A 14,363-nucleotide genomic window follows, 5' to 3' on the forward strand; every position below is an offset into this window, starting at 1 on the left:
AAAATATTAACAGAAATGGCGACAGAGATGCATGGAATTTGTTTACCATCAGTCAATTGAAGGTTAAACTTTAAAACAATGTTGGTCGTTCCCATGGAATATTTTTGACTTTAATGGATTAGTCATGATATGAATCTCAAGGTATGAACGAGGAGAGATGAGAGACTTATATGCTTCCCAAATTTCTTCAAAAGGTAATGTTATACCTGACTGTTTCCAAATAAGTTCAATATCATAACGTGAGAAACCTTGAAAGATAACGAAGTCAGTTATGAGACGTTTTATGTTTAAAGCTAAAAACCTCCATGTTTGCATAAGTATTGCTACAGTTAAATGGTAATGTCTGACTTTAGTAATGATGTTAGCTAATGGTGAGTCTGGTTTTGACACTAAACCTTTTCCGGCGAAGTCGTCGCAAACGAGCAGAGTGTTTGAAGGATATTTTTTGAAGGGGTATTTTGAAAGTTTTGACAGAATGTAGTTTGTAAGTCGTTTCATATCGTAAACTCCTGAGTATTGACGTAAGTGTGTTTGTCAATAATTCTTTCCATCTCCTCAGAAGTCTTTTGCATTCCTGACTGTATGAACTCTACGATGGCATAATATTTCCTCTTACGTCGAATGTAACGTTGAAGAAATTCAATGAGTTCACTGTCTGGAACTTTAACGACAGAGGCTTGAACTTTTGACATAAATGTTTTCGCTGTTGAGTCCATAGAGTCTGAAGTTGCTGATATAATGATTTGATCATAGTAAGAGTCGTTTCCTAAACGCTCTGTTATGAGTATATGACGAATGAGGTTAAATGTCTTTCCTGACCCCATCTTTCCACAATAGAAATAAACACCATTTGAACAGAACTCATAGTCCTTACTGAAAGGAAGAATGAGAGAAGAGTTAAGTTTGTCTGTAGTTTCATTCATGTCTTCATCTACGTCATGTATTAAATGCTTCATTTTATCTCCATTAAAAATGCAAGTCAGAAATATTCAGAACATAGCACCGAGTCTAACTGACAAGAGTATAAAGATATACTATGAACATGTTATGATGAAACCAACCAAAATTCAAGAAAGTCAGTATACTTATGAATATCCAAGACACTGGGTAGAGTATGTAGGAGGTGAGAAAGCTATTGAAATCAGACAGGTTCGAAGTATTCAGCAGGAAGAACAATATTATTGAAGAACTTTAATGTTTGAGTATAATGATGAAACAAAGAAGCAAGATAGTTTTCCTGTTGCTGTGTATGTGAACTTAGATACAGGAGATGACATGAAAGTTTTTAACACAAAGCTTCAAACAGTAGTGAGAGAACAACTGACTGCGGAAGGACATCCATTACCTTCAGAAGTTAGCATAGCATATAATTTTGAAACAAACTCAATAGATTTTAAAGTCATCTCTGCAAAGAAGTCAGGTTTTACATTTAATGAAGCAGATGTATATTCGAATGAAAACTTCAAAGCTATTGCATGGTTAGATAATGACGATTGCTTTAAGAAAATATTTAAATACAGTGACTCAACGATGTCAATAGATGACCTTCGTGGAATGTTACCATCGACGTTTACAGAAGAAGGTTCAGCAGGATTGCTTACAAGATTATCAATTGGTGGTATTTGGTCTCGTGAGAACATTGTTATAAAATCCAGTATAAGTGAATTTGCTGAAGAATCTATATTATGTCTTTCAAACTATATGTATTCGCCGCCGAAGCATTATAGTATAACAAACTTTGTCAGTAAGTTTAACATAAGACTTGTCGAACCTTCTTCAATGAAAGATGTTGTGCTACCTAAAGATGGAAAGGATGGACTCATTATTGAAATGATTTTAATAGCATATTAAATGAGCTTGTTCTTGAAGGTCATTCATGATGAAATAACTGTTGTAGAAGATGTTAGCAATTGTTCAGACATTTTGAAGCGTATAGATGAGATAAGAAAGAAGTTAGATAGACCGCAAAGCGGTGAGGGCGAAGCCCGTGAGAACGTTTATGTTTCATTGACTTTCTCCAGTAACGAGAACTTTTATGAGATAATATTGAAGAGAGATGATTTTAATATGAGGTAAATGGTAGCTTGGGCAGCTTTAGGCGCAATGGGAACAAAAGCATTAGCATTTGGAGCAAAAGCACTTGGAGCTTATGACGCAGTAAATAAAATGAGTGGAGGAAGGGTTTCAAAGACATTAGATGCAAATAAAGGAAAGATAGGAGGCTGGGTTGCAAAGAAGTTAAGATTAAATAAAATAGGGCTCATAAATAAAGCATCCAATTTAGTTGCGACTGAGTCAGAAAATGCTTTAGGAAAGGACGATGAGTTTGCAAAACACGTAAAAGACTTTAATGACCAGATGAAAGGTGAAACAGTGCATTTAAATAGAGTCGATGGAACTAAAGAAAATGTTTCTTCTCCACCAGTAGTTCTTCCATATGGTCCCTATGGAATGTATGGAAACCCTTACGAAAGACCATTTGACCCATTGACTGGTGGAAGTAACTGGTATCATTACGGCCGAAGAAGAAAGACAGTCAAGTTGGAGACAGACGTGAAGAAAGCAACTAAAAAGAAACCAAGGAAGAGAGTTATAAAGCAATGAATTCAACAGGGTGAAAAAACAGGTGAAAAAAGAGGTGAGATCTCACCACTTCACCTAAATTTATTTTTGTGCTATGTTTTCATACGCGTGGGGTGGTGATATCATTAATTTTTAAGTTTATTTTTTATTTTATTTTTATTTTATTTTTATATAAATGACGAAAACTATTGAGATAACAAACTACAACGGTCATGAGTTCAAGAATTTGTTCTTCGTTCCTCGTGAAAATACATTCTATCAGATACGGGGAGAAAGGGTAAAGTTAGTTTGAGCGTTTATGAAGGAATGAAGAATGGAAAGTTATACAAGCATATGATACAAACGGTAAGCGTGTTTCATTAGCTTTGTCAAAACTTACATACATTTATTTTGACAGTGACTTTGACCTATATGAAGAAGAAAGTGAGTCAGAAGATTATGAGCTGTTATGTGAAGCACAGCAATGGGAGTAGTTGCAATACTTTTGTAAGTGAGAACGTTTATTTTTTACATTAGTGAGGTGAAGTGGTTGGCGTTTTGTAAATATTTAAGGTTAAGTTAGTGTTGTCGTTTGTGTTGTAAAATATACGTTAACGGTTTCGTAATGTGTCAAATTCACATATAATGGGTAAGGAGGCGCGCAGTGCCTCCGTACACATGATATGTATACTAACTAACTTTGGTCGAATAATTTAACATTCGGCCAAAGTTTCTCCCATAATTAATGAGAATGAAAGGGTAAGAGGCATATAGGGTCACTATATACCTCTTACCCTTTCATTTTCATTTGGAGGTCAACAAACCCGGAGTTAATTGCAAACAATTAACTCCAAATTTGTTTATGTTAAGGAAGGAATTGGAGGGTAAGAGGTAATATTCATACTATGTACCTCTTACCCTGCAATTCCTTCTAGAAAGTTCCAAAACTTTGGGTTAATTGCAACTATTAACCCAAAGTTTTGGAACTTTCAAGTGGAGATGGAAGGCTTTGGGTATACATTAATATAATATACCTCAAAAGCTTTCCATCTCCACTACAAATGGAGAAACTTTGTCCGAATAGTTTAACATTCGGACAAAGTTTCTCCCATATTTCAATGTAATTGCTACCTGTGAGGTACTGACTTGAAGTCAGTGCTTCACAGGTAGCAATATCCAAAAATTTAAAAACATTTTATCAGTTCGTTAGAGAACTAGAGCCTCCTAGGTACTGAACCAGAATCAATGCCTAGGGGACTCTAGTGATCTATATAAATCTGAGAAACTTTGAGGAAATTGTTCGACATTTCCTCAAAGTTTCTCAGCAATTTAGCGAGGAATGTTCGTTATCGTGTAGATATTATAATATATACATGATAACAAACATTCCCCGCTAAAGATGTAAAATCTTATAAGAAATAATTGCAAAAGAATAACAAATTGCAACAAATTTTATATGAAACTGAACCTTATGAGGTAGTGATTCAAGATCACCGCCTCATAAGATTCAGTTTCAATCTCAAGTATCTCAAAAGTAAGGCTCTATTTTTTGCCATGTAAAGTGTCACTTTTCTGTCAAACCATTTTTATCGTTTTCGTTTACAACAATTTGACTAACAACGGTGACGAAGCCAAAATTTTTGATCTAGGTATCTATGCAGATATAAGTGTAGGCGAAGATGATAAAGCAACAGTTGAAGCTTTGACAAATGGAATCGGATTCACAATGGAAAGTACAGCAGAAGGAGTGGAAAAAGGGGATGTCATTACATTACTAGTTCGCGACAGATATGATGTAACAAATGTTGATTGTTTATACTATGGCAAGTATGATAGTGATAATTCATTAATTGGCAGAAGTTAGTATACAAGTCTTGGGTATGGTGGCACTGCGTTCCACCTTACCCAATACTTGTGAATTTGACACTTTACAAAACCGTTAACGTATATTTTACAACATGAACGCAAAAACTAACTTAACCTTAAATATTTACAAAGCCGCCAACAATTTCACCTCACTATCGTTCTCACTAACAACTTCACTAATGTTCTCATAAATTTTCCTCAATATCTTCATCATCAGTGTTAACCCTATTGTAGTCATACTTGAAGCCATAAACTTTCTCTAACTTCTTAACGTACAATTTACATAACTTACCTTCGTCATCGTATGGTTTAATGATATAACTATTTCTATCTTTATACACAGTCAATGAAAAGTCAACTGGTCTCGGATGTATTTGAAAGAACATGTTATGCTCAGGAAGGAAGAATAAATGTTTAAATATATGTTTGTTATATGTTTTGATTTGTATGAGTTGCTTTTGTTCTGTCATTACATCCAAATAAAATAAAAATAATTTTAAAAAATAAAATAAAAAATAAATGATATCACCACCCTCACACGTATGAAAACATAGCACAAAAATAAATTTAGGTGAAGTGGTGAGATCTCACCTCTTTTTTCACCTGTTTTTTCACCCTGTTGAATTCATTGCTTTATAACTCTCTTCCTTTCTCCAACTCTTCTAACTTCTTCTTAAGTTCAGCAATGTTGTCCTCATGAAGTTTAATCTTTCTCAAAATTCCTTCTTTATCTAATGGTTGCTTTATCTTTCTAAACTGAACTCTACCATCCTTCATAGTATGAATGTAAAAACCTTCTGGAATAATTCCTGATTTAATGTATTCTACCAAAAACTTTTGTTTCATTGCTTCAGTGACTTTATTTGTCATTTTACTCTAAGGTGAAGCTAGCACAGCGATAATGGATTTCATGACTTTTTAGTATTTCATGCAATCTTAACAGATAGCCTTACAAGTACTTCCAGTGTCCCTAGCTGTCCATCCTTTTTATATAACTCCATGACATTTATAATCTCGCGAAACTTAACAGGTAGCATAACAGATTAAAATCAGATGAGGTTTTGAACCAAAATTTCTAAGCAACGTTGTCAAGGATTTTTGAGGAACTAGGGACAGAGTGTGGCAAAGTCCAAGATTTAATTTATCTTCATCTGTTTCATCAGCTATCTCATCTAATATTCCAATATTTTATTCATAACTCGTGGCAAACTCACTAACTTTCGTTATGTTCATCTGCATGCTTCATCTGATAGAAAGTATGACTTTCATTAACTCTGTGAGATAATGAAAACTACTAGGGACAGAGACCATGGCAAAGTTTATGACTTTCATTATTTCCAGAACTTAATGAAAACTACTAGGGACAGAGAACATGGCAAAGTTCATGATTTAATTTATTCTCTCACTAACAACAAACACAAACTCCAACACTAACTCAAGTACTAACCTCAGCACAAATGACAAACACTAACAACAAACACAAACTCCAACACTAACTCAAGTACTAACCTCAGCACAAATGACAAACACTAACAACAAACACAAACTCCAACACTAACTCAAGTACTAACCTCAGCACAAATGACAAACACTAACAACAAACACAAACTCCAACACTAACTCAAGTACTAACCTCAGCACAAATGACAAACACTAACAACAAACACAAACTCCAACACTAACATCAAGTACTAACTTCAACACTAACAACAAACACAAACTCCAACACAAACTCCAACACAAACTCCAACACTAACGACAAAAATAAATGTCCTCACTTCTTAACAAAGTAATATGTGCTTCTTACACCACCATAGCTCAAACGTTTCTTTTCAAACATCGATTGAAACTTATTTTGAGCCATTGGCTTTAGTCTCTTTTTCTTCAAATACGCCAAGAAATCTTCTTCACATCTTTTCACTTCATAGCTTTCTTTAAACTCCTCCTTGTTAAGTTCTATGAAATCCTTTATCTCATTCTTTGTTGCAATGGCTTCTTCACGAACGACATCATGAACTATTTCATCACTGTTCTCATGTATGACCTCCTCACTGTTCTCATGAACTATTTCATCACTGTTCTCATGTATGACCTCCTCACTGTTCTCGTGAACTATTTCATCACTGTTCTCATGTATGACCTCCTCACTGTTCTCGTGAACTATTTCATCACTGTTCTCATGTATGACCTCCTCACTGTTCTCATGAACTATTTCATCACTGTTCTCATGAACGACCTCCTCACTGTTCTCATGAACTATTTCATCACTGTTCTCATGTATGACCTCCTCACTGTTCTCATGAACTATTTCATCACTGTTCTCATGTATGACCTCCTCACTGTTCTCGTGAACTATTTCATCACTGTTCTCATGTATGACCTCCTCACTGTTCTCATGAACTATTTCATCACTGTTCTCATGTATGACCTCCTCACTGTTCTCATGAACTATTTCATCACTGTTCTCATGTATGACCTCCTCACTGTTCTCGTGAACTATTTCATCACTGTTCTCATGAACGACCTCCTCACTGTTCTCATGAACTATTTCATCACTGTTCTCATGTATGACCTCCTCACTGTTCTCGTGAACTATTTCATCACTGTTCTCATGTATGACCTCCTCACTGTTCTCATGAACTATTTCATCACTGTTCTCATGTATGACCTCCTCACTGTTCTCATGAACTATTTCATCACTGTTCTCATGTATGACCTCCTCACTGTTCTCATGAACTATTTCATCACTGTTCTCATGTATGACCTCCTCACTGTTCTCGTGAACTATTTCATCACTGTTCTCATGTATGACCTCCTCACTGTTCTCATGAACTATTTCATCACTGTTCTCATGTATGACCTCCTCACTGTTCTCATGAACTATTTCAACACTGTTCTCATGAACGACCTCCTCACTGTTCTCGTGAACTATTTCATCACTGTTCTCATGTATGACCTCCTCACTGTTCTCGTGAACTATTTCATCACTGTTCTCATGAACGACCTCCTCACTGTTCTCATGAACTATTTCATCACTGTTCTCATGTATGACCTCCTCACTGTTCTCGTGAACTATTTCATCACTGTTCTCATGTATGACCTCCTCACTGTTCTCATGAACTATTTCATCACTGTTCTCATGTATGACCTCCTCACTGTTCTCATGAACTATTTCATCACTGTTCTCATGTATGACCTCCTCACTGTTCTCATGAACTATTTCATCACTGTTCTCATGTATGACCTCCTCACTGTTCTCATGAACTATTTCATCACTGTTCTCATGTATGACCTCCTCACTGTTCTCGTGAACTATTTCATCACTGTTCTCATGTATGACCTCCTCACTGTTCTCATGAACTATTTCATCACTGTTCTCATGTATGACCTCCTCACTGTTCTCGTGAACTATTTCATCACTGTTCTCATGTATGACCTCCTCACTGTTCTCGTGAACTATTTCATCACTGTTCTCATGTATGACCTCCTCACTGTTCTCGTGAACTATTTCAACACTGTTCTCATGAACGACCTCCTCACTGTTCTCATGAACTATTTCATCACTGTTCTCATGTATGACCTCCTCACTGTTCTCGTGAACTATTTCATCACTGTTCTCATGAACGACCTCCTCACTGTTCTCATGAACTATTTCATCACTGTTCTCATGTATGACCTCCTCACTGTTCTCATGAACTATTTCATCACTGTTCTCATGAACGACCTCCTCACTGTTCTCATGAACTATTTCATCACTGTTCTCATGTATGACCTCCTCACTGTTCTCATGAACTATTTCATCACTGTTCTCATGTATGACCTCCTCACTGTTCTCATGAACTATTTCATCACTGTTCTCATGTATGACCTCCTCACTGTTCTCATGAACTATTTCATCACTGTTCTCATGTATGACCTCCTCACTGTTCTCATGAACTATTTCATCACTGTTCTCATGTATGACCTCCTCACTGTTCTCGTGAACTATTTCATCACTGTTCTCATGTATGACCTCCTCACTGTTCTCGTGAACTATTTCATCACTGTTCTCATGTATGACCTCCTCACTGTTCTCGTGAACTATTTCAACACTGTTCTCATGAACGACCTCCTCACTGTTCTCATGAACTATTTCATCACTGTTCTCATGTATGACCTCCTCACTGTTCTCATGAACTATTTCATCACTGTTCTCATGTATGACCTCCTCACTGTTCTCATGAACTATTTCATCACTGTTCTCATGTATGACCTCCTCACTGTTCTCATGAACTATTTCATCACTGTTCTCATGTATGACCTCCTCACTGTTCTCGTGAACTATTTCAACACTGTTCTCATGAACGACCTCCTCACTGTTCTCATGAACTATTTCATCACTGTTCTCATGTATGACCTCCTCACTGTTCTCGTGAACTATTTCATCACTGTTCTCATGTATGACCTCCTCACTGTTCTCGTGAACTATTTCATCACTGTTCTCATGTATGACCTCCTCACTGTTCTCATGAACTATTTCATCACTGTTCTCATGTATGACCTCCTCACTGTTCTCATGAACTATTTCAACACTGTTCTCATGAACGACCTCCTCACTGTTCTCATGAACTATTTCATCACTGTTCTCATGTATGACCTCCTCACTGTTCTCATGAACTATTTCATCACTGTTCTCATGTATGACCTCCTCACTGTTCTCGTGAACTATTTCATCACTGTTCTCATGTATGACCTCCTCACTGTTCTCGTGAACTATTTCATCACTGTTCTCATGTATGACCTCCTCACTGTTCTCATGAACTATTTCATCACTGTTCTCATGTATGACCTCCTCACTGTTCTCATGAACTATTTCATCACTGTTCTCATGTATGACCTCCTCACTGTTCTCGTGAACTATTTCATCACTGTTCTCATGTATGACCTCCTCACTGTTCTCATGAACTATTTCATCACTGTTCTCATGTATGACCTCCTCACTGTTCTCATGAACTATTTCATCACTGTTCTCATGTATGACCTCCTCACTGTTCTCATGAACTATTTCATCACTGTTCTCATGTATGACCTCCTCACTGTTCTCATGAACTATTTCAACACTGTTCTCATGAACGACCTCCTCACTGTTCTCATGAACTATTTCATCACTGTTCTCATGTATGACCTCCTCACTGTTCTCATGAACTATTTCATCACTGTTCTCATGAACGACCTCCTTACTGTCTTTCATAAGCGTTTCAAAGTCTCCTTTACTCATTACTTCAATCTCATGCTGTTCACAGTAGTACTTAAACTCACTGTATATGTCTTTGTTGTATGTTATATTGCTTCCCATGTACTCCATGAATTTTTCAAGCACTTCCTCATAATTCACTGTTTCTTTCTTTCCACGACCTTCTAATATCATACTTGCTTCGTAAATATAACTTCTTGCAGAACCGTCTCGCTTTCTACTTCTCTTCACAAATTCTCTCATCTTGCCGCCAAATACATTTGAACTACATGCAAAGAATTCATTCTCCTTCGCAAATTCTTTATATCTTCTGTAGCACTCTGTACAATTCCATCCGGATACAAACTTTTCATAGAACTCCTCGTAAAACATTTGGTAAGGTGTTTTGTTCATTTCGATGAGTTCTTGTTTAGCCCTGGTGAATGGTATCTTCCTTACATCAAATTCACTTAAATCTTTCTTCATGAAGTACGTCAGTAAGTTTGAATAAAACTCTTCATTAAAGCTTTCAATGAGATTTGAGAAATATTCGTAATTTCCTTTGTATCTGCTGCTTACGTCAATGACAACAAATCTTCTGTCGTCTTTGTCAATCTTTACTGAGTTGAAGTTGTTAGATATCATGATGATATTACAAACATTCTCTATCTTTCTTACTGGCTGACACTTCTGATTTAAGTCCAACTGAGTCTCTGTTACTATTGACTTTAGTGCGTCGTGGTTCATGACCTTAGACGTATCGCATGAGCTTAGTTCATTGCATACGATGAGCTTCATGTTCTCAATAGCAGCATTGAATCTACCAACCACATTCTCTATTGCCGTTATATTATTGTTGGCGTACTTGCTAATGAGCTCGCATAGAACATTACTAAGTACATTCTTACCAGTTCCTTGCTTTCCTATTAACAAAAGTACTGTTCCAGTCTTTCCACAAGGATTTTGAACGATGTAGGCGAACCAGTTCAAAACATACTCATAAAGCTCTTCATCCTCATTACATATGACATCGTGAACATGTTTCAAATATCCTTCAATAATTCGTTCATCTACTTCATTCAGTACCTCATACTCATATCCTCTGAAATAGCTGTAAATGTCATCTCTTTCGTCAAAGAATCTCATGCCTGACTTCATAAGATAGTTCTTGTTCTGACCCGCTTCATAAATCATCAGTGCGTTCACATCCTTCTCCTCAATACGTCCTACATAAACACTCTTCATGAGCTTATTGAATTCCTTGCTATCTACTGACACAAGTGTTGTTGTGTCTCGTATTCCATCATAATCTTTCACTAGATATGTCATACGTGCTCCGTCAATAACGACAACACATCTTCTTAAGTCATTTATAACACTAGCTATGTCAATACCTTCTTCACTCATGTACTTATTTCTTCTCAAGTCCTTTAGTGTGAAAGTGTCTCTAAGTTCTATTTCAAGCAATTCATTTACACATCCTTTGCAATACTTCTCTATAAAATATTTCTGTCGTTCTTTACTAAGTTTCTTAACAGCTCTGAAGAACCATGTGTTTTGACTCAAACATCCTTCACAACTTCTCTCATTCATTCCTAGTTCTTTCATGTCATTATCTTCAACCTCTATGGTCTCATTGACTAAGGTCAAAGGGTTCTTAGTCATTGCTGGTCTTATCTGAAACAATGTTTGTGCAACAGGTTTAACTAGTTCAGCAACGTCCTTCCTTAATATGAATAGCTGTTTCCACTCATCTTTGCTAACAGTTCTTTCATAACCACTGACAGTAATGATTTCATTTGCTGACCTTAGACACTTATGTTCTATCATTTGTATTGCTTTTGTGTAAGGCTTTCGTGAGCATAGGTTGTATATGTCATTCCTGCAATGTTCATTCATGCCAATAGTACTAAATCCTTTCTTTGCTGTTGAATGCATAATATCCATTAGTTCCTGTGTTCGTATTGCTGTCTCATAAAATACAACAAGACCTTTGTCATCTATGACGTACTTACCGAAAACATTGCTTATATTCTTTAACCATGAAATAACATCCTCATTCATGCTGTCAAACATGAAGTAAGGTCTTACATACTCTTCACTTATAAGATACTCCACAAAGTACTTGTTAAGCTCTATGTCCTCGTGAGCGATTTCATTAGGTTTGATATTAGTTCCTTTTGTCATTGCTGTCATGTACTTCACTCTCATAGTTCCTTTCAATAGCGTAAAAGTACTTCATTGTTTCATAACTGCTCTAAATTCTGTTCAAAATTCGTACAACATAACTTTTAACATTAGTGAAAGAACATGAGCGAAACAACAACATCTAACATTACAGAAGAAGTCAATGACAATGCCGATGAAAACATTACAGAAGGAGCTAGTGAAAATATTGACGAGTTCAGTGAGGAAGAAGATATTGAGGACGTCAATGAGAACGTTAGTGGGGAACAAACTCAATGGGAAACATTGAGAAAATCATGAAGATTATGAGATTTGTACGACATATCCTTTTACTATTCGTCGAAAGAAAAACAAACATATTAAGAGTGAATGCTTAAATAATCATGGTTATATTGAGCTTAGTTTAAACAACAAACACATTTAAAGCATAGAATTATTGCAGAACAGTGGATTGAAAATCCAAACAATTTGAAAGAAATAGACCATATAAATCATGATAGAACGGACAACAGAATCTCAAACCTTCGTTGGTGTTCTAAATCTGAAAACAATAGAAATAAAAGCAAGTATGGCGATATAGTTTATGAGTTCGTTGATGAAATATCTGACGAAGCTGTTGAAATAACAGATTATGGTAAGCATTCGTTTGAGTTCTACTATTATGTTGAGAATGAGGACGCATTCTATTATTATACAGGTCTTAACTATCGAAAACTTCATATAAACTTTACAAAAACAGGTGCTGCTTATGTTTGTATGATAGATACAGAAAACAAGAGAGTAATCTTATGCATAAACAAATTCAAACGCTTGTACGGCTTCATGTAGGACAAACATTATTTTTCAACACTAACGCCAACACGTAGGACAAACATTCATGACTAACATTACTGTATAACATAAATGTTTTGTCATGATTTCATCGTAAATGTTTTGTCATGATTTAATCGTAAATGTTTTGTCATGATTTCATCGTAAATGTTTTGTCATGACTTCATCGTAATGAGCGTAAATCAGACAAAAATAAATTTAGGTGAAGTGGTGAGATCTCACCTCTTTTCTCACCTCTTTTCTCACCTCATGAATTTTCATGATTTCTTCATCGTAATGAGCGTATATGTTTTGTCATGATTTAATCGTACATGTTTTGTCATGACTTCTTCATCGTAATGAGCGTAAATGTTTTGTCATGATTTCATCGTAAATGTTTTGTCATGATTTAATCGTATATGTTTTGTCATGATTTAATCGTATATGTTTTGTCATGACTTCTTCATCGTAATGAGCGTAAATGTTTTGTCATGATTTAATCGTATATGTTTTGTCATGATTTAATCGTATATGTTTTGTCATGACTTCTTCATCGTAATGAGCGTAAATGTTTTGTCATGATTTAATCGTATATGTTTTGTCATGATTTCATCGTATATGTTTTGTCATGATTTAATCGTATATGTTTTGTCATGACTTCTTCATCGTAATGAGCGTAAATGTTTTGTCATGATTTCATCGTATATGTTTTGTCATGATTTAATCGTATATGTTTTGTCATGACTTCTTCATCGTAATGAGCGTAAATGTTTTGTCATGATTTCATCGTAAATGTTTTGTCATGATTTAATCGTATATGTTTTGTCATGATTTAATCGTATATGTTTTGTCATGATTTAATCGTATATGTTTTGTCATGATTTCATCGTAAATGTTTTGTCATGACTTCATCGTAATGAGCGTAAATCAGACAAAAATAAATTTAGGTGAAGTGGTGAGATCTCACCTCTTTTCTCACCTCTTTTCTCACCTCTTTTCTCACCTCATGAATTTTCATGATTTCTTCATCGTAATGAGCGTATATGTTTTGTCATGATTTAATCGTACATGTTTTGTCATGACTTCTTCATCGTAATGAGCGTAAATGTTTTGTCATGATTTAATCGTATATGTTTTGTCATGATTTAATCGTATATGTTTTGTCATGATTTAATCGTATATGTTTTGTCATGACTTCTTCATCGTAATGAGCGTAAATGTTTTGTCATGATTTCATCGTAAATGTTTTGTCATGATTTAATCGTATATGTTTTGTCATGATTTAATCGTATATGTTTTGTCATGATTTAATCGTATATGTTTTGTCATGACTTCTTCATCGTAATGAGCGTAAATGTTTTGTCATGATTTCATCGTAAATGTTTTGTCATGATTTAATCGTATATGTTTTGTCATGATTTAATCGTATATGTTTTGTCATGATTTAATCGTATATGTTTTGTCATGACTTCTTCATCGTAATGAGCGTAAATGTTTTGTCATGATTTATCGTAAATGTTTTGTCATGATTTAATCGTATATGTTTTGTCATGATTTAATCGTATATGTTTTGTTCATGATTAATCGTATATGTTTTGTCATGATTCTTCATCGTAATGAGCGTAAATGTTTTGTCATGATTTAATCGTATATGTTTTGTCATGATTTAATCGTATATGTTTTGTCATGACTTTTCATCGTAATGAGCGTAAATGTTTTGTCATGA

General features: G+C 35.3%; 2 protein-coding genes and 3 pseudogenes across 5 annotated transcripts, besides 3 other annotated features; 4 read left to right on the top strand and 1 right to left on the bottom strand.

Moving 5' to 3' along the window:
- Positions 1–3,240: part of a mobile genetic element that runs on past the window's edge.
- TVAGG3_0517330 lies at positions 71–923 on the bottom strand (annotated as a pseudogene). Its single transcript has one exon. A coding segment is annotated over exon 1 (853 nt).
- Positions 1,531–1,851, top strand: TVAGG3_0517340 (uncharacterized protein; the record flags this gene model as incomplete). Its single annotated transcript, XM_051237119.1, has 1 exon — positions 1,531–1,851. The coding sequence occupies one exon, from the start codon at positions 1,531–1,533 to the stop codon at positions 1,849–1,851; it is 321 nt and encodes a 106-aa protein (XP_051094943.1).
- Positions 2,077–2,604, top strand: TVAGG3_0517350 (protein of unknown function, DUF4107 family; the record flags this gene model as incomplete). The annotated part of the gene is made up of 1 exon (XM_051237120.1): positions 2,077–2,604. One exon carries the CDS (start codon positions 2,077–2,079, stop codon positions 2,602–2,604), a length of 528 nt encoding a protein of 175 aa, XP_051094944.1.
- Positions 2,759–3,056, top strand: TVAGG3_0517360 (annotated as a pseudogene). Its single transcript has one exon. A coding segment is annotated over exon 1 (298 nt).
- Positions 3,241–3,258: 18 nt separating the features above from the next.
- Positions 3,259–4,169: a mobile genetic element.
- A 5,639-nt stretch (positions 4,170–9,808) lies between these two features.
- Positions 9,809–11,329: a mobile genetic element.
- A 621-nt stretch (positions 11,330–11,950) lies between these two features.
- TVAGG3_0517390 lies at positions 11,951–12,655 on the top strand (annotated as a pseudogene). The gene has a single exon. A coding segment is annotated over exon 1 (705 nt).
- The last annotated feature ends 1,708 nt before the right edge of the window (positions 12,656–14,363 follow it).

This window comes from Trichomonas vaginalis, chromosome II (genome assembly GCF_026262505.1).
Source record: "Trichomonas vaginalis G3 chromosome II, whole genome shotgun sequence".
In the NCBI taxonomy this organism is placed as follows: Eukaryota; Parabasalia; order Trichomonadida; family Trichomonadidae; genus Trichomonas; species Trichomonas vaginalis.